The sequence below is a fragment of the Mustela lutreola genome, chromosome 2, assembly GCF_030435805.1.
Source record: "Mustela lutreola isolate mMusLut2 chromosome 2, mMusLut2.pri, whole genome shotgun sequence".
Taxonomy (NCBI): Eukaryota; Metazoa; Chordata; class Mammalia; order Carnivora; family Mustelidae; genus Mustela; species Mustela lutreola.
The window spans coordinates 179,947,169-179,973,240 of NC_081291.1; the positions used below are offsets into that span (position 1 = coordinate 179,947,169).

Genomic DNA, 26,072 nt, shown 5'->3' on the forward strand with positions numbered 1-26,072 from the left:
GCTCCCTGCTGAGCACAGAGCCCGATGCAGGGCTCGATCCCAGGACCCTGGGATCATGACCTGAGCCGAAGGCAGAGGCTTAACCCACTGAGCCACCCAGGTGCCCCAGGTCTAACAATTTTAAATACCTATACCCCTAACATGGGAGCAGCCAACCACATAGACCAATTAATAGCAAAATCAAAGAAACACATCAACAATAACACAATAGTAGCAGGGGACTTTAACACCTCCCTGAAATGGACAGATTATGTAAGCAAAAGATCAATAAGGAAATAAAGGCTTTAAATGACACACTGGACCAGAGAGACATCACAGATATATTCAGAATATTCCATCCCAAAAAACAAAATACACATTCTTCTCTAGTTCCCATGGAACATTCTCCAGGTTAGATCACATCCTCGGTTACAAATCAGGTCTCAACTGGTATCACAAGATTGGAATCATTCCCTGAATGTTTTCAGACCACAATGCTTTAAAACCAGAACTCAACACAAGAAGAAAATTGGAAAGAACTCAAATACATGGAGGCTAAAGAGCACTCTACTAAAGAATAAATAGGTCAACCAGGAAATTAAAGAAGAATTAAAAAAACTTCTTGGAAACAAATGAAAATGAACACAGAACTGTTCATAATCTTTAGGATGCAGCAAAGGTGGTCCTGAGAGTAAAGTATACAGCAATACAAGCCTTTCTCAAGAAACAAGAAAGGTCTCAAATACACAACCTAACCCCACACCTAAAGGAGCTGGGGGAAGAATAGCAAAGAATGCCTAAATCCAGAAGCAGAAGAGAAAAAATTAAGATCAGAGCAGATATCAATGAAATAGAAACCAAAAACAATAGTAGAACAGATCAATGAAACTAGGAGCTGGTTCTTTGAAGGAATTAATAAGATTGATAAACTCCCGGCCAGACTTAACCAAAAGTAAAGAGAAAGGACCCAAATTAATAAAATCATGAATCATGAAGATCACAATAAAATCATGAAGATCACAACCAACACCAAAGAAATACAAACAATTATAAGAACACATTACAAGCAACTATACACCAGCAAATTTGACAATCTGGAAGAAATGGATGCATTCCTAGAGACATAGAAACTACCAAAACTGAACCAGGAAGAAATAGAAAACCCGAGCAGACTCTAACCAGTAAGGAGATTGAAACAATCATCAAAAATCTCCTAGGGGTGCCTGGGTGACTCAGTGGGTTGAGCCTCTGCCATCCGCTCTGGTCATGGTCTCGGGATCCTGGGATCAGGTCCTACAATGGGCTCTCTGCTCGGTGGGGAGCCTGCTTCCCCTCTCTTTCACCTGTCTCTCTGCCTACTTATGATCTCTCTGTCAAATAAATAAATAAAAATCTTAAAAAAAAATATCCCAAACAAGAGCCCAGTACAGATGGCTTCCCAGGGGAATTCTACCAAACACTTAAAGAAGAATTAATATCTATTCTCCTGAAACTGTTCCAAAATATAATAGAAATAGAAGGAAAACTTCCAAACTCATCCTATGAGGCCAGCATTACCTTGATCCCAAAACCAGACCAAGACCCCATCAAAAAGAAAAATTACAGACCAATGTCCCTAATGAACATGGATGCAAAAATTCTCACCAAAATACTAGCCAATAGGATCCAACAGTACATTAAAAGGATTATTCACCATGACCAAGTGGGATCTATTCCTGGGCTGCAAGGTTGCCTCAACATCCTCAACATCCAGAAATCAATCAATGTGATGCAATACATTAATAAAAGAACAAGAACCATACGATACTCTCAGTAGATGCTGAAAAGGCATTTGAGAAAGTGATCGAAACTCTTCACAGTGTAAGGACAGAGGGTACACACTTCAAATCATAAAAGCCATCTATTAAAAACCCACAGCGAATATCATTCTCAATGGGGAAAAACTGAGAGCTTTCTCCCTAAGGTCAGGAACGTGGCAAGGCTGTCCACATAGTACTAGAAGTCCCAGTCTCAGCAACCAGACAACAAAATGAAATAAAAGGCATTGGAACCAGCAAAGAAGTCATCAAACTCTCACTCTGCAGATGATATGATACTATATGTGGAAAACCCAAAAGACTCCAATCCAAAACTGCTAGAACTCATACAGGAATTAAGTAAAGTGTCAGGATATAAAATCAATACACAGAAATCAGTTACATTTCTATACATCAACAACAAGACAGAAGAAAGAGAAATTAAGGAGTCAATCCCATTTACAATTGCACCCAAAACCATAAGATACCTAGGAATAAATTTAACCAAAGATACAAAGAATCTTTACTCAGAAAACTATAGAGTACTCTTGAAAGAAATTGAGGAAGACACGAAGAAGGGAAAAACATCTCATGCTCACAGACTGGAAGAATTAATACTGTGAAAATGTCTATGCTACCTATAGCAATCTACACATTTAATCCAATCTCTATCAAAATACCATCAACTTTTTTCAAAGAAATGAAACAAATAATCCTAAAATTTGTATGGAATCAGAAAAGATCCCGGGAATGTTGAAGAAGAAAAACAAAGTTGGTGGCATCACAATTCCAGACTTTAAGTTCTCTACAAAGCTGTTATCATCAAGACAGTATGGTACTGGCACAAAAACAGCCACACAGATAAATGGAACAGAAGAGAGAGCCCAGAAATGGACCCTCAACTCTATGGTCAACTAATTTTTGACAAAGTAGGAAAGAATGTCTAATGGAAAATTGGACAACTACATGCAGAAGAATGAAACTGGACCATTTCCTTACACCAAACACAAACATAGGCTCAAAGTAAATTAAAGACCTCAACGTGAGACAAGGATCCATCAAAATCCTTGAGGAGAACACAGGCAACCTCTTCAACCTCAGCTACAGCAACTTCTTCCTAGGAACATTGCCAAATAAATAAGTAATACATTATATGTTATTAAAAAAAAAGATTTTCTGCACATAAAGAACGAGAGAATACTATTGTAAAATTTTAAAACACCGAATTGAATTTACTCTTAATTTGTTACAATTACCCTTCTTTTTTCTTCAGTATTAGTGGATCTATAGTATTTCTTCTCAATTCATTGTATTTGTTATGTGAACTTACATGCAGGGAACTTCTTAGAAAACCAAACTTACAATAAGCTACTTAATAAGACACAATTGCCAGTGTTGTATTTGATTCACCACTTCGGGATTTTTCTTCTGTATTTCAAGATTAATCAAGATGTTGTTTTTATTTTCACAAGAATAGACAAACTGCAAGATAGCCAAGTATTGCAAATACACTAAAAAAAAAAAAAAAAGAAAAAAGAAAAAAAAAAAGAGAAAAAAAGAGCAATAACCGAAGCCATTCTGAAATTTAATGTAAAAAGACTGATTTAAAAAAATTTCTCTTAACTCAAAAATGCCACTTCTGATAAATCTAATAGTAAAATTTTTCAGTTCTAATTTAAAAAAATCACGTGTTTCTTCGAGCCAAGTGAGCCCAGTACTGCTTTCAGTGACTTAGACCCACTAAAGTACTTATGGAGTTGTACCTTTTGGGTATGAGACCATGTTCTCCAGCACCATACTTATTAGCAGTGTCTACTACTCTCCCTGGCCCCTTCCATTCTACATGTGGGTGTTTTAACTTATACCTTTTGATTATCCTCATGAGCTCATAGCCTTTCACAAACACAACTTACTTTAATTAACTATAATACATATATATATATATATATATATAATTACATATAGGTATTTCTTTTTAATATTATAATTGTTACAACTTGGAGACTGGAAAAACTTGAATGACATTTTTGTCCTCAAAACACTTAAACTTTTATTCTAAAAGCATCTTTATTTTGGTATTAGGATAGTCCAGACAGAGCCTGATGGTTCTCCTGTATTAAGAAATAAAATTAGCTCTAGTCCAAGCCCTCCAGATATTTTGGGAAAGGATACAGATATATGTAATGTTTCTCAGAAGTAGTTCCACTGATATTTTTCAAAACTTCTCTAGTGACAGAGCTGGAAAAAATTATTTTGAGTTTTATCTTTGCATTAATTTTTCCCATTTAATAAGCATCACCCTTGCTTTTCTTACAATGTGAGACTTCATAATTAGTAAGCCTTTCTCCTGCAATGCTTTTGATGTTTTATGATATTTTCTTTTTTATCTCCTAACTTTAACTAAAATTTTCCATTAAAAGGAGTGAATGTAAATAACAATGCCAATGATTTGGTAATTACTTTTTTCTGCAATAATAAAACTTCTGTCAATAATCTTCTATTTTGATTTACTTATCCTTGGAGGCTTCATTAGACCTACTAATGAACTAGGCATCATTTTAATTAAAATTAATAATTTAATCATATTTATAAATATATATGTAAGACAGACTTTGAAACTCTGGCCATGTGGACCAAACAATTTGACAATTTCAGTCAAATTTGACAATTTCAGTCAAATTGTCATGGCAAAATTAAGACATTTTCCATGAAATACTACTACCCCATGGCCACCAAACAGTAAATAAATAAACATTCATTGTTATCACATTGAGAGGAATTTTCTCAAAAATGCATTTCCTTTAGGAATCCTTACATACTTTGATCATGCCTTTGAAGTAATGTTCACTTAAAGATACATTTTAGATGCAATGCTAGATTCTCTTCAGTGTTTCATTAATAGGCATAAGAATTGCACGGTATGTTTTCCATTTAGCAGTCAGACCATTAAATTGTGTAAGTAGCACTAATACTATAGTTCAAAGATCACAGTCCCTTTTTAAGAAGGCCAGGTATATGTACAAAAAAAAAAAAAAAAAGAAAGAAAAGAGGAAGTGATGTATTAAACAATTGTTTCTCCATTTCTTCCAACCAAGTTTTCATGTATTTATTCAATGACATTATTAAAAGAAGGGAGATAGGTGGGGGAGAGCAGAAGGAAGGAAGGGAGAAAGAAAGGAAGGGAAGAGCTCTTCTATTTGAAGAGCAAGACTCTATTCAAACAGTGAATAGCACGAGGTAGAGATTCCTCAGAAATGAGAGGATAATGCTCAACATGAAATACAGAAAATATATTTTAAGATTAAATGCCAAATGATTTTTCCAAACCCTTAGTCGTGATGAATTATAATGAATGACTAGAATATCTATATCTAACTATATTAAAAGACAAGAATAAGAATGACATAAATGTAATCAAAATTCTATAGAAAAGTTTAATTAGGTACACAGTATAAAAAATTTCAAATATAAATGAACATAATAATAAATTATTCATTATGCAGCTGATGTTGATTTCTTCAAAGACATAAATAAAAGAGATGGGTAGGGAGTAGACAGCAAGAAAGAGAAACATAAAAATAAATGAATGACAAAATACAGTAATAATAAATTTGCAAAGGGGCACTATTAAAGATATATATTCCAAAAAACTCATATGCATACATAAAGCATTGCACAACCTGCTTTGTAATTGAAAACTATTATTTCAGATGAAAACAAAGGTTTTTATTACACCTTTAGCTGGTGTAATTAATTGTATATCTTAGTATTATTGCATATATTAGTATTTTTATTTTATCTTTGTAAAGAGACACTTCAGAATTATCAAAAACTGGGGAAGATTTTTAAAATACTCATTCTAAATATATTATATAACATAACAAGCACATATATAAAATTGTGGGCTCTAGGTAAGTGTGAAAGCAACAGCTCAATTATTTAAACAGTGTTGTATGGCAAGGTCTGCATGTATTGAGCGGCAGAGATCTCAGTAATTCACAGCAATTCACAGCTCCCAGGATGTAATAGGTATGCAATAAATGTTAAGGTTATGGCCTACATTAATAAACACATATCCAACATTGCTGAAAGTTCAATAAAACCTGAAAGTAGGGAGAAAAAAATGGGAATCTACTGGAAATTGAGTCTTATGGTTCACATAAAATTTGTTTTCTTATAATTTCTAAGTAAAAGACAATCTGAATTTTATTTTTCATTTTTAAAAAGATTTTATTTATTTATTTGACAGAAAGAGAGAGATCACAAGTAGGCAGAGAGGCAGGCAGAGAGAGGGGGAAACAGGCTCTCTGCTGAGCTGGCAGCCCATTGCAGGGCTCAATCCCAGGACCTGGGATTATGACCTGAACCAAAGGCAGACACTTAACCGATTAAGCCACCCAGGTGCCCCAAAGATTATTTTACACAGAGCATATAAACTATCAACTCACTAATTTTTAACAAATGCTATTTGAGTGTCTAGTATGGCATCTAGTCAAGATATTGCTGAGTGAGATTAACAAGGTAGTATCAAATAGAGTTCTTGAGAAAGGGCTTAATAACAATACTCTTCTAATGAACACACACACACACACACACATACTACATTTTTTACTAGCTGATCTTATCTCTCAGCTATTTCTGGATTTTAATAAAAATCTAACTCTGTTTCCTAAAATAGGTCAATATGAAATCCCCTATGAATGTTTTTGAAATTATATTCCTTGGTATAAATGCTACAATAAATGACTCTGAATAAAAAGATGGCTAGCGTTGGAGGAAAACAGTTCCACTAGAGGTTTTAGTCTATGTTTAATTGTAAAAATATTGTATCCTAATAATTGGCTCAAAATGAAGCAGCCTCTGCTGCTCCGGCCAACCTAGTCATCTTTAGCTTTAGCAAGGACCCTTAGCCTGAGTGATTGATAAACTAACCGTTTTTGTGTGTGTATCTACAGATCATGCATTCTTTCTTAGAAAGAGCAGAGCACCTCTGCACAACCCCCAGACACTAAGGAACCAGACCCCCTTGCAAACCTCCAAGCAAGTCTGTAGTTGGCACAACTGAGTCAGTACATAATCAAGAGATGTTATAGACTGCTGTACTCCCTTCACTGATTAACTACTCTAAACTCCTTTAAAACACCCCTAGGCCAGGAAGAAACCTCTGTAGTTGGCCTTTGGCCCTCTCCCCAGGTGGCCAGCCTCCTGAATAAAACTCATATTCCTTTTCAGTCAAAATCCTTTTCCTAAGAATTGGCCTTTCAAATGAAGGGAAGATGAACTTGGGTTTTTGTAACAAGTTCAAAAACAAGTACAACAAGTACAAAAACTTGGGTTTTTGTAACAAAAAGAACAAGTTTGATAAATTTATTTATATTTCTCAGGGATACACTAATCTGCCTATAGGAAAGAGTTTTGCAAACGTTATCTGTAAAACAAAAATATTTTAGGTTTATGGGCCATATGGTATCTGAAGCAACTACTTAACTCTGTTCTTACAACTTAAAAGCAGTGATACACAATATAAATGAACAGTCTTGGCTGTTCTCCAAAAAACTTTATTTACAAAAATGGGTTGGGATGGCAAGCAGGCTATAGTTTGCCAACTCCTGCTACAGGGTATTGCATGATACTGACAAGAGTCTCAGTTGACCAGACTTTTAGTCAGGCTCCTTTAAGACCTCTGCTTAATTAGACCCAACTATGGGCTTTCTTTCTGTTCACACAGTCTAGTTTTAGCAAGAAGTCTTAAGTTTAGAGAGAATTCTTTAACTTCAATATTTGGCCATTTCCTTATCCCCATATGATACCTCATCACACTAGTCTGCATTAGCAAGAATCCTACATATTAGTTCAGCTGGATATTTCCTCCTAGTAATCTTCCATCCACTGACCCCCAACACTATTCCTTGGCTATAAATTTCCACATTTCTTTGTTTAATTCGTAGTTGAGCTCAATTCCTCTCCTCTACTGCAAAGCTCCTTTGTAGTAGTCCCCCTTAATAAAGTCTGCCTTATAGTTACTTAATAAGTGTCTGATATTTTTTCTTTAACAATATCAAAATAATCTAATATTTTCCTTTGATTGACCAAATTTCATGTTTAATACCTAGATGATCCTTCCTAAAAAACAAATGAAAAAAACAATTTTGGCTGTAAAGTCTCATCCTTTCATACTTTAGTAATGTTTCTCTTTGCCTTTTTAAAAGTCCTTCAAAAATCACTGTTTCATCATAATTGTGAATTTCTATGAAAATCCTAATTTGTATTTTACAAATTAGCATCTTCTAGTTGTAACTTTGCCTTAGGTTTCATTTTATTGCAACAAGAAATTCTCTGTGGGACTGCTATTCCTATAGATTTCCTAAACTAAGGCACAGTGGAGATTAATTATGCACATTCTAAAGATAGATTGCCTCAACAGTTAAGGTAACTATTCCAGGAATTAGTAAGAAGTAGTAGTGTGTGCCCTACACCTAAATCATTATTGCTCTACACTCCCCAATCTCAACCCCTATAAGTAAGAACCATTGTATTAAATAACCCATCTATTTTCCCCATTAATAAATTCTATTTTACCACAGATTGAACTATTTCATGCAATTTAGTCTATTTTTTCCCTTTCTACTTGGTACCACTGACAAATATTTTTCTTTGGGAGTTAATACTACATATTTTAAATGCTTTCGCTTGAATAGATTTTAATATCTGCCAGAGTTCTTGCTCACCTTTACTGTTCTTTTCAAATAAACCATGTGTCATTCCATTTATTATTTCATATAAAATTTATAACTCTTTCTATGAGTTCAAAGTGACTAAAACAATAAGAGTTCTGAGTGTGGTTTGTTAGTAATTCTAAATTAACATTTATATCTTCCAAATATTTAAGTTTCTCATCCAGGAACACAGTTTCTTATCCAAGAATTGTTCTGTTCTTTATCTCAGTCAAAACACATTTGTACTTCATTGCATTAGACAGAATATCCTTTTGCCAATGTTTTAAAAATTTAAGAAGAATGTACAACTCAACATTAAAGTAATAAGCATCAAGACTATATAACATTATTGAATCAAAGGTGGGTCTTCTAAGGAGCTATATTATTATATCTCATAAATAGGTTTATAAAGAAATTTTACAGTTACCTCAATAGAAGCCAAAGAACTTTTAAAAAATTTAGCAACCATCATGAATAAAAATATTACCTAATTAATGTATGCTATTTACAGAATACTTTTGGAAAGTACACAATTTAATACAGTATTTCATATGCATAGCAAATTTGTTCACATTAAGCAATCTGTAATTACTTATAAATATAGCCACATATAATTAAACTTCAAGAAGAGTATGGTCTCTTGGTCATAACGCAATTAGTAAATTAACAAAAAAATCTCTAGGAAAGCTCTCACATAATCCAAAGTCATTGCCATTTCAAAGTTTTACTGATTAAAATATTTATAATTAATTTTACTAAAAATATTTAATTGGTTAACATAGAGCTAAATACTATAAACTTTTTCACTGTGGTATGATTAAAAATATCCCAACCTCAATTGTAGCTAACCTTTAAAACAGGAATAGAAATAAAAAAAAGAAATTAGGGTATTAGTCATCTTAATAAAAAGAAAAAAAAATACAGTGATTCTATTTAAAGAATTCTATCCAAAACAATGTTTATCTCTGTCCAAAGAAATAGAGTTTGAATCTTTCAAGAGGTTTTCATGACTTTTTATAGCAGTCACTTTTGATGCTGTCAGATAATAGGAATAAATCTTGCTTTCTCCTTGTCCACTGTTGAAAATAAAGCAGAGCTTGTTTTTATACTCCCAGAGTTCCCATCAATTTTGGTACTGCATGCTTCTTTATACGGTGATAGTCCTTGTATATAGCAACTGGCAACTGGAAATCTTCATCCTTTTAAATTTATCTCCACTCTACAGTTCCCTGTAAAACTGAGACTAAATACTATATTCCTTATTTATTGGAACTCATTCTGAAAACAGATAGTTTGTCTCAAGCTCAGACTGAAAATAATAACTGGTTATCAAAGTTTATTGTTCATACCGAATCATAATGGGAAGCTATATCTATTACTTTATTTTTCTACTATAGAGTATTATATGTAAAAAAGGAAAAAAAAAGTAAAATAAAAGAATTTCTTCAAGGCTATGTACATAATTGAGAACACCAGTTCTAAGACATTATTTCCATCAGAAATAATTATTTCCACTTAGAACACCAATTCTAAGACATTATTTCAAAGGACTCAAAAATATTAAGGATGTCCCCTAATGTCATCACAGTGTGTATTTGAATTTATAAATAACTCCCAGATAACTTTAGTAACTATAATTATAAATGAAATCAAGAATGCTTTTCTCACAAAGGATCACAAGTTATCTTAAACCAAAGTAAACATATTAGATGTATTTATATCAGATAACTTTTTATTCTACTTTGTTTCACCCATTCTTTTTTTCTGTATCAGGTTTTTCCTTTGATGCTTGTTTTTCTTAGAATTATGTTGTCCTTTGAAATATACTTCCCTAGAGCTTAAATATGTAAATATCTGAAAATGCAAATTACTACACTTTTGTTCATATGGAGAATACAGTCAATCATACCTCTATAGTTCTAATGCCAGCTATGAATATATAATGAAAAAATTTATAACAAAATTATTCTCAAATTTTAAGATGTATGGCATTATAATTTTACTATTTATAGTTCTTATGATGCTTGGAATATGATTTAATATGAATTATATACAGATTTAATAAATACAATATTTTGTTATTATATTGTATTTGTATAAAAAGAAAAGTGAACTCTTTCTCTTCTCTGGTAAAATTCTGTCATTATGTCTTCAATGTACTACTACATAAATTTCACTGGGAGGTTTATCCTGAATGTTCTCTGCTGCTATTTGTGGATGCTATGTAGAAATAATCACCCTTCTTTAAAATAGTTGAATCCTATTTTTTTCCATGAAAAAAAAAGGGGGGGTTGGATGTATGCAAGTAACTTTTCTGTTTTCTTTTTCTTCTTTTAAGATTTTATTTATTTATTTGAGAGAGAGTGTGCAGGAGCACAAGCAGGAGGGAGGGGCAGAGGGAGAGGGAGAAGTAGGCTCCTTGGTGAGCAGGAAGCCAATGAGGACTTGATCCAAGGACCTGAGATCAAGACCTGAGCCCAAGGCAGATGCTTAACCAACTGAGCCACCCCAGAGTAACTTCTCTTATAATGTTTAATTTCATATGATTAGCTTATTTTTTATTTGGTTTGATGTAACCCTGTTACATAGCTTACATACTGCTTATCTGTTGATAAAAAATTCTTGATTATATGTACTAGACATTATAGCTTAATAGTAAATCTCACACAAAAAAGCTTTTACTCTATAGAATATATAATTTTTACAAGTGTGGCAAATGTGGGTAAAATTATGTCACTTCTATGCCAAAGCTTTTAAGAAAAAGGTATGCACTCTATATGTTCTCCTTCTTCCACTCATCAGGTACAGATAACTATAAAGTCATTTGTAATAACGAAGCAACAAGTGGAAACCATAGAATTCTACAAAGCAGTCAACAACCAGGAACACAGATTCTAATATAAATGAAAAATAAGCTACATGTTAAGGTTCCATAATTTGGAATTTTGTCTTTTCAGCTTTTAAATATACATATATATTCTCTTAAAAATATGTATCTTCTTCAATTGGGATATACCCAAAACAAAAACCTAAAACATGTAGCATTAGCTTAACAGTCAGAAGGCAAATGATATGTAAAACTGTAATATAAAATTAGCCTGATAGAAACCTACATTATACAGTCCTAACTTTCTTGGTAAAATTATATCCACAATAACTTGGAAAGCAGGTCAAGTGCTAATTTCTTTGTGTTGACTGAAACTTGATGCATCTAACAAGCTATTTCCAGGAACAGATGAGCTCAAGGACTACTAGCTGGGCTCAAAACAAAACCAAAAAAGAAAGGAATAGAAGAGTATAGAACATTGTGTTTTCGGGATTATAAAAGATGATTCTTGCCTCTTAGAATTGAGACAAAACTAAGAAAAGAACATCTTGAGTACCAAAAATAGATTAAGACATCCTAGTTAAACCAAGAGACTCAGCTCTGTGTCTAAGATCTATCCACCCCTATTTTATAATGACTTCAATTTAGTTGCCATTAAGTTGAGAGAAGCACATGAATAAAGTAGCAAATAGATACATTAATAGATAAGACACACTTGAAAACTAACTCAAAGAAAGGACTTTGGGTGTAGACTTCTGTGTGTAGTTTTGGCACATGGAATTGACAGATAGATTAAAAAGCTACTTTGCTTTAGGAAATTTTATTGCAACCAAATCATGAGTCAGGTTTAAATCGGAGCCTATAGCTATAAAAATGGTCCTCAAGCTCTCAAAACAGATTATCATAAAAGTATGAGAGCTGTTCAGCCACCCATAACTACTTCAGGAGTTTTCAGGATGATAAAGAAGCTCACAGATAGTGGAGTCAATGGTCATCCAGAACAATGGGTAAGTGTCTCAGTGAATTTAGTGTCATATCTGTTCCGAGGTTGTGCACAATGCCTGCCCATTATTGCTATGGCTATGTTTATTCTCCTTTCTTAAGGGGACTTTTTCTATTTATTTTTATTTTAGATTAGGGTAGGTAGATTTTCATTCAATCTGTGCCTCACCAGTCAACAAGAACACCTATTTGAACCTGATGGAGAAAAATCTGTATCACCAGATATATGAGGATGAGCACACATGTTTTGTGGGTGCAATGGCAGACTATTACAGAGATCACTAAGTATCTACAAAAATTGGGGCTTCCTCTTCGATGACAGAGAATCATTGTTGGAAAGTGACTACTACTGAGCCAGGGACAGCATTTAACATCTTACCCCTATTTGCAGCTGATTGTGACCATATAACTAGTTCTTACTATTGGTATGTGGGAAAAAAAATGATGTGTCTCTTCATATATGAGCTGGTTAAAAAGCACATGTGCCTTCTCTAATCTCCCTTTACAATTTCTGAGCTGGATGCAAGTAACACAGATAACATAGATAACAACTCTGAAGAGATGGTTGGTCTACTAAATGCAAGAAGCCTGGATCCCTGAATCATTGTCAACAAGGAATAACAACATGAATTCTTTGGTAAATTTATTAGTGCTCTTAAGATTGCTCTATAATAAGGCCTCAGGGAGCAGAATTAATGCAACTACAAAACTTTCAAATTAAAAAATAAAAGATACAGAAACAGAAAACAAGTCAGACTGTAACAACTCCAAAGTACATACACAATTGACCCTAATGCTTAAAAACACAGCCAATGCATAAGATCAGGAAACTAATTTAGACCAGATTGATTTAAAAATTGATTTTATATCCTGACACTTTACTGAATTCCTGTATAAGTTCTAGCAGTTTTGGAGTGGAGTCTTTTAGGTTTTCCACATATAGTATCATATCATCTGCAAAGAGTGATAATTTGACTTCTTCTTTGCCGATTTGGATGCCTTTAATTTCCTTTTGTTTTCTGATTGCTGAGGCTAGGACCTCTAGTACTATGTTGAATAGCAGTGGTGATAATGGACATCCCTGCCGTGTTCCTGACCTTAGCGGAAAAGCTTTCAGTTTTTCTCCATTGAGAATGATATTTGCAGTGGGTTTTTCATAGATGGCTTTGATGATATTGAGGTATGTGCCCTCTATCCCTACACTTTGAAGAGTTTTGATCATGAAGGGATGCTGTACTTTGTCAAATGCTTTTTCAGCATCTATTGAGAGTATCATATGCAATTGCACTACTGGGTATTTACCCTAAAGATACAAACGTAGTGATCCAAAGGGGCACGTGCACCTGAATGTTTATAGCAGCAATGTCCACAATAGCCAAACTATGGAAACAACCTAGATGTCCATCAACAGATGAATGGATCAAGAAGATGTGGTATATATACACAATGGAATACTATGCAGCCATCAAAAGAAATGAAATCTTGCCATTTGCGACAACATGGATGGAACTAGAGCGTATCATGCTTAGCGAAATAAGTCAAGCAGAGAAAGAGAACTATCATATGATCTCCCTGATATGAGGAAGTGGTGATGCAACATGGGGGCTTAAGTGGGTAGGAGAAGAATCAATGAAACAAGATGGTATTGGGAGGGAGACAAACCATAAGTGACTCTTGATCTCACAAAACAAATTGAGGGTTGCTGGGGGGAGGGGGTTTGGGAGAAGGGGGTGGGATTATGGACATTGGGGAGGGTATGTGCTTTGGTGAGTGCTGTGAAGTGTGTAAACCTGGTGATTCACAGACCTGTACCCCTGGGGATAAAAATATATATTTATAAAAAATTAAAATAAATAAGTAAATGAAAATGAAAAAAAAATTAATTATAGTGTGATTAAGAGCCATAGAGAATAAAATAACATCTATAAAAGAGAAAAATCATAAAATACACCAGGCAGAATTCTTTTTTTAAAAGCAGGAAATGAAAAAAATAGCAAAAAACAGTTAAGATAAAAGTAATTCAATAGATGAGGTAAACTTAACTAAATGTAGTCAGAGTGAAAATTCATAAGCTGGACATTAGCGCTAATGTTAAAGAATTTAAAAAAATCAGAGACAAAGAGGATAATATTTCAAGTCTCTAACAAATATATAATAGGTATTCTAGAAATAGAGAAAAATGTAACACATACGCAGGCTTTCTTAGTTGAAAAAAATGCAAAAAAAAATAAATAAAGGCATACCAGTTACATCATAAAGTAACTGAAGACCAAACATATGAAACCTATAATCTCACAAGTAATGAAAATTAGAAAACATTAGAAACTATAATTTTAGTAGATTCTCATGGACGGGGAAATAATATTTTCAGAATGTTGAGGGAAACATAACAACTACCTAGTCTTCCATACCCAAATAAACAATCTTTGAAAAAGGAGGTTTAAATAAAGATATTTTTAGATATCCACTAAATAAAGAGTTTAAATACTTACAGTACCTTATCAAAAGATCTATCAACAAATATACTTCAGGAAATAGCATGGCAAACCCAGGTAACAAGAGATAACACAGAAAAAATAGTAAGCATAAAAACTTAATATACCTTGATGTATCTAAGTGTTGACTTTATAAATCTCTTAATTTTGTTTCTGTAAAAGGTAGAACTAAGTTTCAAAATTGGTAGCAATTTCAATGGGTGGCATGGCATACCACATTTAAAAAGTGAAAAGAGATGCTAAATAATTTTATCTTCTTTTTGAAATATTTGTGTTAAGAAAGTATTTTTCTTAATTAAGGACAGCCTCTATAGAAATACAAGTTGTAGCATTCAAGACAGGAGAGAGTAAAATAGATACTAAAATTGAAGTTAAAATTTGGTTAAAATAAGGTAGCAAAAAAGATCGTTTCAAGCCGGTTGATGTTTTAACCTATTTTTAAAATTGTGATGAAGAACAAAATATAATTATTTAACTTTACTCTTTCTTGGAAATAATACCTTCTATTTTTAGACTCCTTGGAGCCTCTTGATTTCATATTCTTCTCAACCTGGATGAAAGTCGGGAATTGCTTCACGAAAAAGCAGCTTTATTTGGAATTGAAGGTTACATTGTAAGAGTTTATATTTAGTTTTGAGAACCTTTAGAAAGTGAAAATACTATTTGAGCCAGTAAGTATGCCCTTTTATTCTGATCCCAATCTCACCTTTTAGCTTTCCATCATATCCTCAAACCCGTTTATTTAATGCCAGCAAATCTTGGTGTCTCAAAATTTCTTTATGCTCTCTGCTTCCACAATCATCTCTGATAACATGATTAGACAGAAGACCATAAACACAGAGCACAAATGTTTCTGAACTTCAGCAGAGGACAGAGCCATGAAGCCTTAATAACAACACTCTTCAGGAGCTCAAATCAATAGCTATGTCACCAAAGGCCCTGTGCATCTCACTCACCTCTGTGAACAATAATGCAACGGTTTGAGAACTGCCACCATCCTTTCCTCCTGAATTTAAAGCAGCATTAGAGAAAAATAAATAAATAAAAGCATATATCTAAGAAAGAGGAAGAGTTTTTAAAAATCCTCAATATTTTAAAACTTTTATTTTTCCACAGTCAAGTGTTATTTTGTTAAATTATATCATGTGATCCTTAAAGGCTTGAAGAATATATCCTTGCAGTACATATGTATATATGTGTGTATATATATTCCCAGCAGGTATAAAAACCCAAACTCTTTTTACCTCTGAGTACAAGTGCCACTTTGTCTTAATGAGATTTATTTTAAATTAATATCCAAGAGGAATTTATTAGAAATTCACATCAGTTCAAAATTCACAACTGAAAAAAATTGCATTCAATTTATCATGTTGTTTCCAATTTTTTCTTCCATAGTGTTAAAGTATTCTTAGATATATACAGTAAAATACTATTTGATGTAAGTTAATGCTTTATGAATCAACATTTTTTAAATTCAAACCCTTCATGGAATAAATTAAGACAATTAAAACAATAAAATCTGTAACATCAATATGCCTAAATAAGATAATTTTAATTATAAACCTATGAGATAAAATAAAAATAGTTATGAGAAATAAATTGAGATTTGAGCCAAGAATAAAAAAATACTTTGGTGAGTGCTGTGAAGTGTGTAAACCTGGTGATTCACAGACCTGTATCCCTGGGGATAAAAATATATGTTTATAAAAAATAAAAAATTTTATTAAAAAAATGCTTATTATATATAACAGAATAAATTAAATTAGTGTTTGGTTTTAAATTTTAGCATATCTGCTTAATGTACTATTCATGTCTATTTAAAGCTGACTGATAGCAAGAATAAGAGAATCTCACCCTTTAGGTTTCTAGAATTTGTATTTAGATATGCCTTTACAATATTATAGAGAAATGAATCACATGTTCTAAGACTCAGTAGTACAACTTTTAGAATAAAATATAATGATAAATTATTGATATACAAAGAAATACAAATTACTCATAACAAATTGATAGTATGAGTAAATATAGATAAATTCTATTTAAACCAGCTTATTTTGTTTTCCTTACATAGCACATCAAGAGTTCTCAAATCCATTTAAAGTAAATTATCAAAATTCCTAAAGCCTCATATTTTTCATATTCTACATCAAAGTTCCAGGTAAGTCCATATATTATTCCATTATTCTCAGTAGCCTGAATTTCAGAATAGATGTGCAGATACTGTTCTAATTGTGTTCACATCAAATTCAAAAAAAAAAAAAAAAAAACCATGGACAAAAGGACCTAATGAATGATTAATAACTTAGGGCTCTGCTAAACTGGTGAATAGGCAGGAAAAGTTAAATGTTCAAGATAGGAGAATGGATGCCTGGAATGAGGAAATGAAAGAGAAACAAAAAGAGAAAATTGAGGAACAGGGGAAAAAATGGAAATAGGGAGAGAAAACACAAAGAAAAAATATTTAGGCTTTAGTTCTTGGTCTAATATCAATTACTGAGTGGCTCTGAGTAATAAAATTCTGTTCTCAGTAATTTAGCATCCTGATTTATAAAATGTGGATAAAGATATCTTTTTAAAGATTTTGTTTATTCATTTGAGAGAGAAAGAACAAGTAAGAGAGCATAAGCAGGAGCAGTGACAGAGAGGGAAGGAGAAGCAGGCTTCCTGCTGAGCAGGGAGCCCAATGCAGGGCTCCATCCCAGAACCTTGGGATCATGACCTAAGCAGAAGGCAGAAGTCTAACCAACTGAGCCACCCAAGTGCGCAGGATAAAGACATTTCTTAGGGCTTTCCAGATCTAAAGCAACCAGATCTACTGCAAGCCTCCTGAAGAAAACAATCCTATTTCACAGAAATGAGAATAAAAAGAGCACTCTGTAGGTATACCAATAGTGTCTGCCTTTAAGTACTAAGTAGCTCTTGGTTCTCAGTGCCTTATGATCATTCCTATCAATAAATTTCTTACTCTTAATTACACATGTTTTTAAAATATTCCTCCTTTATCTGACAGCCCTGGTGAAACACACATACAAACAGTTCCTGTAAATAAGGAGGATGAAAATAAATAAATAGAAGGGATGGAAGAGAGGGAGGAAGGAAGGAATGGGATGACTCAGAGTGCCAAATCCAAGAACCACAGAAGGAAACGAAGAACCACAGAGAACCAATCCCAGGGAGTAGAAGTGGGATCCAATTACAGAACATTCCCTGCCTTCATGATAAGAGATCCAGACAACTTTCAGCTGGATTTCAGAATCACAGTGGACCAGTGATTGCTGTGTTCCCAGCTCTTAGGAATGGGAGAATCTTTCACAATTATCCTGTCCCTATTCCATGTACACTGTGTGTGTGGAACAATAACTTATCTTTTTAGTTCTTAGTTGTCCAGGTCAAGAGGAACTTGAACTATGAAGCTTCATTTACATCTGGACCTGATTTCTAATGATGCTCTTCTGTTGAAACATGATCCCATAATGGAATAAATGTTTGGGAGGACGTGGGGTTTTGTGCATAAAGGAGGGGCATTAATTAAGAGAATCCAGAGTGGACTGTGGTATACTGTCACACTGGCACCTCTCTATAAACATACTTCCTAGTATTCACCCACTTGTAGAGTATCCCCCCTCATATAGTCACTATTTATTTGGCCATGTGAAAAACTCCCTCTTAAGGCATGGTACTGTAAAAGCCATGGTACTATAAAATATCTTAGACTAGATTCTTAAATGATGAGACACCATAGACAATGAAACTCTGGAAGAGGAGTGGTCATCATAGACATTCTAGCTCTGATCAACCTCACAGGTGGATTTAGCTACATTAGTGATCTTTGCTTACCCTAAAACAAAAGAACTACCTAGTTGAGTCCTGAAAAATAATAAAATAGGGTGATTTTAAGCTAGTAAATTTTGGGTTCTTTTATCTCAGTAACAATAGAAAACTAAAACATACCACTTACCAAAATGCTTAACAGATAAGTAGTTACTCAGAAATATTAATAGCTCAAATAAATTAGGTGTTCTAACAAAACAGACCACAGAAATGATACAGAGGTGCTGTTTTTCCTTCTCCAATTACACATACACATACACATATCTCACATTACATATGTGACCATATACTATATGAGCTATGATTTTATTCATGTAAGTTCTAATTAATTGGCCATTGAGCTTACATGTAATTCAAATATTTTGTTGTGAAATAAATTGTTGACAGATGGCAATAGAATCTGACAAAAATTATCAAAAGGAAATAAAGAAGCAGTGCAAAACATCAAAAACAGACAAATAAGTATTCTCAAATGGAGACTGGTAGGGCAAGTAGTGGTAGTGCAAGATACCTCTTTCTAAAAATGAGGTCTCTACATCCACTCCAGCTTCCCCTGCATTTGTAAATAGCAACTTGTTGTATTAAATTGGAACCAAGCAGATGCGAGTGTTTTTATTAGTTCTCCATATACTTTATCATGAGTTGATTAGAACCACTACTTTATTTATGGATAAGGAAACTGTGATTTCAAAGCTAATAAGCCATGGATTTAGAATTCAAGCTTAATTCTTTCAATTTCTGCCATCCACTATAAGGAGATGATGAACATTTATACTGTACCCACTCTTTCATGTTTCTATAATCAAATAAATTTTAAAAAGATAACAAGCCATGAAGACAGATGACTCTACCAGTAGCTCAACACAGTCTGATAATGATTATCATTTGTCCAAAATCCTCTTTACCCAACAAATGAAAGAATTTTAAGGCATATAAATAAGAATGAAATTCACAGAGTAAACATATTAAGAAAAGCCTCTAACCATCAGTAATTGTCACTACCTCTTATTCTATGATTAATGACATAAAAATACAAATATTTAATAAAAGCTAATCACACAAGTCCTAAGAATTATTCTTTGCTTATTTGAAATTCTTTAGCCATACTTTTATCAATGATTGTCCAGTATCGACCTAATTTCAAATGTGGCGAAACTACATGTTAGCATCGTGTAATGTTTTATTCTCAGCTCTTGTTATCCTCTTTATCCTACTGATTATGCTAATATTTCTTTAGTTTATTTTCCAGTGTATAGAAACATTTTAGAAAGCCCCGTCAAAGAATAATTTCTGACTATTCCATTCTAAATCCTTGTTATGGGTGAATAAAAATTTTAATTTAATCTGTATTGGTAAACGTCAATGAAAGATCTTTTAACAATTAAATAGTGGAGGAAAGCTGGTTCATGCTTTATAAAAATTATACTATAGATTCTATGCAAATATTAGTATTTTTAAACAACCAAACATAACCATCATTGGAAACTCAAGTGAGCTTCCACATTCAAGAGCCCAAGGGTTTTATAAATAGATAAAACCTTTAAAAATTCACATGTATTTTTTCATGATCTTTACATGCATATATTTTTTCTTATTTTTCTTATTTATTATTTATCCTTTTTAAAGAACATGAATATAGCAGCAACAAAGAAGTCAGTAAATTCAATATGGCACTACAGAAAACAAACTTATAAACCATCTACCATTAAAAGGAAATATCTGTATTGTGTTACTATTTCTCAAGCCATAATTTTATTTCTATATGTATACATTTATTAGATTAATAAGTCCCACAAAATTATTCACATTAAAGAAACAAATCTTCCATCTTGAAAATTATAGGTATTTTATTATCATAACAATGTGAAAGGTATGGTTCTAAACCCAATTAGCATTGTGTTGTGTTAATATTTCCTGACAGATATTACACAATTACTATTATAACAACTAAAAAGTAATTTGTTATATGGCAGGAAATTGTACTTACTAGTAGCAAAAGATAGGGGCACCTGGATGGCGCAGTCTGTTAAGTGTCCAACTCTTAGTTTCCACTCAGGTAGTGATCTCAGGATCCAGGATGGTAACTGTCTCTCCCTCTTCCTTTGCCCTTCCCTGACACACATGTGTGTATGAGTGTGTGTGTGTGTGTGTGTGTGCGTGCATGTGCATGCATGCATGTGTTCTCACTCTCTCAAATAAATAAGTCTTTAAAAAATAGTAGCAAAAGATAAATTAAGATCTGACACAGTCAGTATTCAATTACCAAACACATAACATCTGCATAAACTATCCTGTATGTTTTTGAAACATATATGTTTATTCCTCACTTATTTAAATATAACTTCATCTTATCTAGGTACTATTCAATTATACAATTAAACATGAAAGAAATCATTGTTTTCAAACTATCTTTAAATGACACATTCTCTATAGGTCATCAAACATGAAAGCTGAGCAAATGTCCATTTTGAATCCCTTTTGTTTTTTGTTCCTGCTATTGATGTTGTTTTACTTTAAAAAATTAGGTGGTTATAGCCATTCATAATCACCTGTACATTCTATACACTGTAATGTAAAATAATGGCTTAACCATTTCCTCAATATGGAGGAACATTTGTCATGGTATACAATTTATTATACATTTTCATATACCCTTTCTAGGAGGAAAAATAATAAGAAACTATGTAATAGTTCATAATTTCTTCCACAATCAATTCTGCCAATAATAGCATTTGAAAATGTATTATTTGAAAATAAATGTAAAACAAATTTACCTGTTTAAAATGTCACTTAAATGCATGAGAAATTGAGTGTTTCATTCTTACCGTGACAAGAACCTTCAATTTCTTCATATCCTGTACTGCAGATACACCTTCCAAGGGGAACCAGCCAATCTCCATCAGCTCCACAATATAGTTTAGGAGTATCACGCTCTTCTGCACTCTTCACACAAGAGCCCCTTACTTCAACCAAAGAAGAAGAATCGACCCTTGGGATGGTGTCAGGAAACATAGCCAAGTTTCGAACAGTGAAGGGGCACTTTTTGTAGAATACACGGACTGAGACCAGGGCAATGCATGCCCCAATGTCTTGAAAAGCCAGATAGAATCCTTTCCTTTCTATAGGCCCCACCTCACGAATTTCCGTGTTTAGTTTCAGGATACGATCACCCAAATCCATCTGGGTAAAACTTTCATCAGCAGCAATTGTGTCAATCTTTGTATACTGGCTTGGCTTGAATTTAATTCCATGGGACTCATCTGATTCCACATAATACAGATTAAATGTTTCTTTGCAAGTCCCCAAAACCCATGGGATGCTGTTACAATCCCTCAATGTAAACTTCATTTCCACATAAATTTTCTGAGCTGCATCACGGGAGATCCAGTTTGTACGAAGCCAGTTGTTTTGGTTTGGTTCCATTACATTGCACACCTGGTAGGTATGAATGGGCCTATTGTGTTCATCCATTTCAGTGATAGCATCCCACTGCAAAAAGAAAAAAAATTGAAATGATTATAAAACCACAGTGGGTTAAACAGATATGATTACCTCCAAAATTTTGTTTGAGCAAAGAAACCTAAATAAAAAGGATAGAAATGAAAGTATTCAAAGCAACAGTACAGAAGGATTTTAGCCATGAACCTCTGGTTAGGAGTGTATGTTCCGGACATACCATCTGCCTTGGTGTGAACCTTGCTTTCCTAAATATTAGATGTATGATCAAGGGCTACTTACTTTTTACCTCTTGTTTCCTTAATTGTAAAATGGAGCTGATAATAGTATATGTTTCATAGGGTTGTTGTAAGGCATAATTTACTTAATATATGTAAAGCAAATAAATAGTTCTTGGTACACTGTATAAAATAAAATAATATCCACTATATGATTAAAGAAATAGACTGATGACACACATACGGTGGTTACCCACCTGCCTCCATATCCAATTTGCCATAAAGTGACATATATTTAGCAGTATTCAATTAAATATTTGCATGTCTATCTGACATGCCATAGATTTATTCAAGAAATACTTATGAGACACTATTCTGGACACCAGGAATATAGCAGCAAACCAGCCAAACCCTGCTTTTTTGGAGCTTATTTCAAGTTAGGAGACATGATAAAACCTGTAAATGAGTCAGCTTAAAAAAATGCTTGAAAGTACAATGGGGAAAATTAAGGCAAGGAGATGGAGAAGAGGGTTGACATTTTAAATCAGGTGGCCAGAAAATGCCTTACTGAGGTGGTGACGTTCAAGTGATGTCTTGGAGGTGAGAGAGAACCTTGCCAAGAGGAAATAGTAAGTACAAATACCCTTAGTCAGGAGTATAGGAACAGTATGAATGGGCACTGGACACACACTACCTAACAGGACAGAAAAGAGAAAGGAAAAAAATAGAGCCTTTATAAGCTTTTTGAGCACTTTAGCTTTCACTCTGAAGGCATCACTGCATTATCTTCACTTCTACAAGGGTACTTTGAGCATTCTGCCATTTATTTGCATAGAAAAACTGTTTATCCTTTTTTAAAAAATTTAATAAAAATCCCAAGTATCTTGATATAAACTGGCATTGTTGGTATTTACACATCTAAATATTAATTACAAATTACAAATTGAGACTGTTATTGTATTTTATTTGTTTAGTAACAGTGATAATTTTCAATAGATTAAAAAAAAAGTCTGTTAATTTTATAACCTTTTTGGGAAAACATGCCAGTCATCATAGTTTCTCATTTCTATTAAAGTATCCTGGAAACAATAAACTGTTTTCTATAGTGATTAAGTACTTTATTTCTTAATATCATACTTCAGTTATTTATAATAAGATTATTTAACACACCCTGTTTGCAGTTTCTTACCTTAATTGGCTATTGAGAGTCACTTAATCAAGACTAGTTGAATTTCAATTAGCAGTTTCCAATAGAATAGCTACTTTCTTCAGTCTATAGGACAGTAACGATGCTAACCACTTTCAGTATCTACTATACATTTCTACAAAGAAATAATTTATCTTATCATGCAATCTTAAAAACCATCTGCATCTAAAAATTTTGTTTATAAGCTTCTAACTTGAACTTCGTAGTATATTTTCCAAAAGAAACAGTAAGTTCCTTTGGAACTGTGGATATAGTTTTGCAAAACACCCTTGATAAACATAAGAGTTAGTCAATAATCTCATAAAGATACATGCAATTACCCATCTAAATGTTTTTCATCCTAGTGATCATAGGTCTTATCTGACTCTTACATTTAAGTTTAAGGCAAACCAACACTATCATAGTTCATTTATTTATTTATTTATTTATTATTTATTTATTTAAAGATTTTATTATTTATTTGACACAGAGAGATCACAAGTAGGCAGAGAGGCAAGCAGAGAGAAAGAGAGAGAGAGAGGAGGAAGCAAGCTCCCTGCTGAGCAGAGAGCCCGATGCGGGACTCGATCCCAGGACCCTAAGATCATGACCTGAGCGGAAGGCAGCAGCTTAACCCACTGAGCCACCCAGGCGCCCTCATAGTTCATTTTAAAGGCAAACTAACCATTCAGAATATAAGCAGTGAAACAAGATGCAAATAATAAAATCTATAAGCTAATGAAATCAGTACCCAAAATTATAAGGATTTCACCCATTGGAGAAACTCCGAGATACTTAACCAAGGATTATTCTAATTTTGGAAAATTTTCTAATCAGAAGTAATTTTGTTTCTCAGGAAATGCATATAATTATTATGGTCTACTTTGCATTCTCTACTCTCCCACATAGAAGTATGGAACTATATTCTCAATAAATTTTATTTGAATAATTATATTTTGACACCTTCACAGTACACCCTTTCATATTAATAAAAAGTATTAACCATGCTCATTACAACCAATTCTCCCAAAATAAGAGATTTAACTAAAATGTCAAAAATTGCCTCTTGTGAAAAAACATTCTGCTCATTAGTATCTTTATTTAAAAATGTGTGGGTTTAGGGGAAAATGTTTTGATGGAAAGAAAGGTCAGAAAGGTGAATAATATAACATACATTCACTGAATAAAAAGTTATCTGAACCAAGGGATGAAGAAATGACAAAATATACACAGAGAATGAGAAATGTGGTTCTTCTCAAAGACACTCCATAAAGATTCTTAATAAAATGGTACATCATTTTCTTGGTTAAATTTGTGATACTCAATGGTCAGTAGCATTTCTTCTCCCTTTAATTTTTAAAGAAGAAGTCAGAATTAGATTTGGTTACCAAAATAGATAAAAGAGATCAAATGTTAAAGTTCATCTTATCCCAAAATATGGAAAGAAACTAAAATTAGATTTTTAAAATTGAATCTGACTAATCAAAAAAGAATATCAATTCAATATTGGTATAAGATCTAAAAGACTATGAATTTTACTAAAAATATTAAAATAAGCAGATGCAGAGATAGTATTATATTATAATCATAATATAGCCTTCAGAAATATTGCATATACACAGTTATATTTTCACTTACACAGTTCCATAAAATTTTTGCTATAATTTTCAAGTACTAAAATAAATAAAGCCTCTTAAATTGTGGCGTACTCCATAAGAATGGGAATATGAGGGCTCACAGATCAGATGTCTAAATATGCTAAAATGATAAGACATTCTTTAAATCAGATTGAATTCTAAGCATGTTCTCTTTGTCTATATTGCAAAGATACCTTCATAAAACCATGGAAGGTCAGGTTCAAATTTAAAACACTTGGCCTTTAGGGGCCCCTGGGTGGCTCAGTGGGTTAAAGACTGCCTTCAGCTCAGGTCATGATCTCAGGTCCTGGGATCAAGCCCTGCATCGAGCATGCTTCCCCCTCTCTCTCTGCCTGCCTCTCTGCCTACTTGTGATCTCTGTAAAATAAATAAAATCTTAAAAACAAAACAAAACAAAAACACTTGGTCTTTGAAAAAAACTAACTTTTGGTACTACATCAAAATAAAAAGCTTCTGCACAGAAACAACCAACAAAAATAAAAGACAACCTACTGAACAGGAGAAATCATTTGCAAATGACATATCTGATAAAGGGTTAGTATCCAAAATATATTTTAAAAAATATATGCATCTCAACACCAAAAAAACCCCAAATAATCCAAATGAGCAGAAGACTTGACCAGACATAGTCTTGTATGTCTTCCAAAGAAGACATACAAATGACTAACAGACACATGAAAAGATGTTCAACATCACTTGTCATTGGAGAGATACAAATCATAACCACAATGAAATATCATCTCACACCTGTCAGAATGGCTAAAATGAAAAACACAAAAAACAAGTGTTGATGAGGATGAAGAGAAAGGGGAACACTTTTGTATTGTTGGTGGGAATGCAAACTGGTGCAGCCACTATGGAAAACAGTATGGAGGTTCCTCAAAAAATTAAAGAGAACTACTGTACGA

General features: G+C 33.2%; 1 protein-coding gene across 4 annotated transcripts in view; it reads right to left on the reverse strand.

The window, feature by feature from the left end:
* The window catches only part of EPHA6 (EPH receptor A6), an 878,132-nt gene that overhangs the window by 670,442 nt on the left and 181,618 nt on the right, over positions 1 to 26,072 (reverse strand). For all 4 annotated transcript variants that reach the window (XM_059164403.1, XM_059164402.1, XM_059164404.1 and 1 more), the window contains one exon: positions 21,472 to 22,135. In XM_059164403.1, coding sequence (XP_059020386.1) covers positions 21,472 to 22,135 — 664 coding nt within the window. The remainder of the gene's footprint in view (positions 1 to 21,471; positions 22,136 to 26,072) is intronic.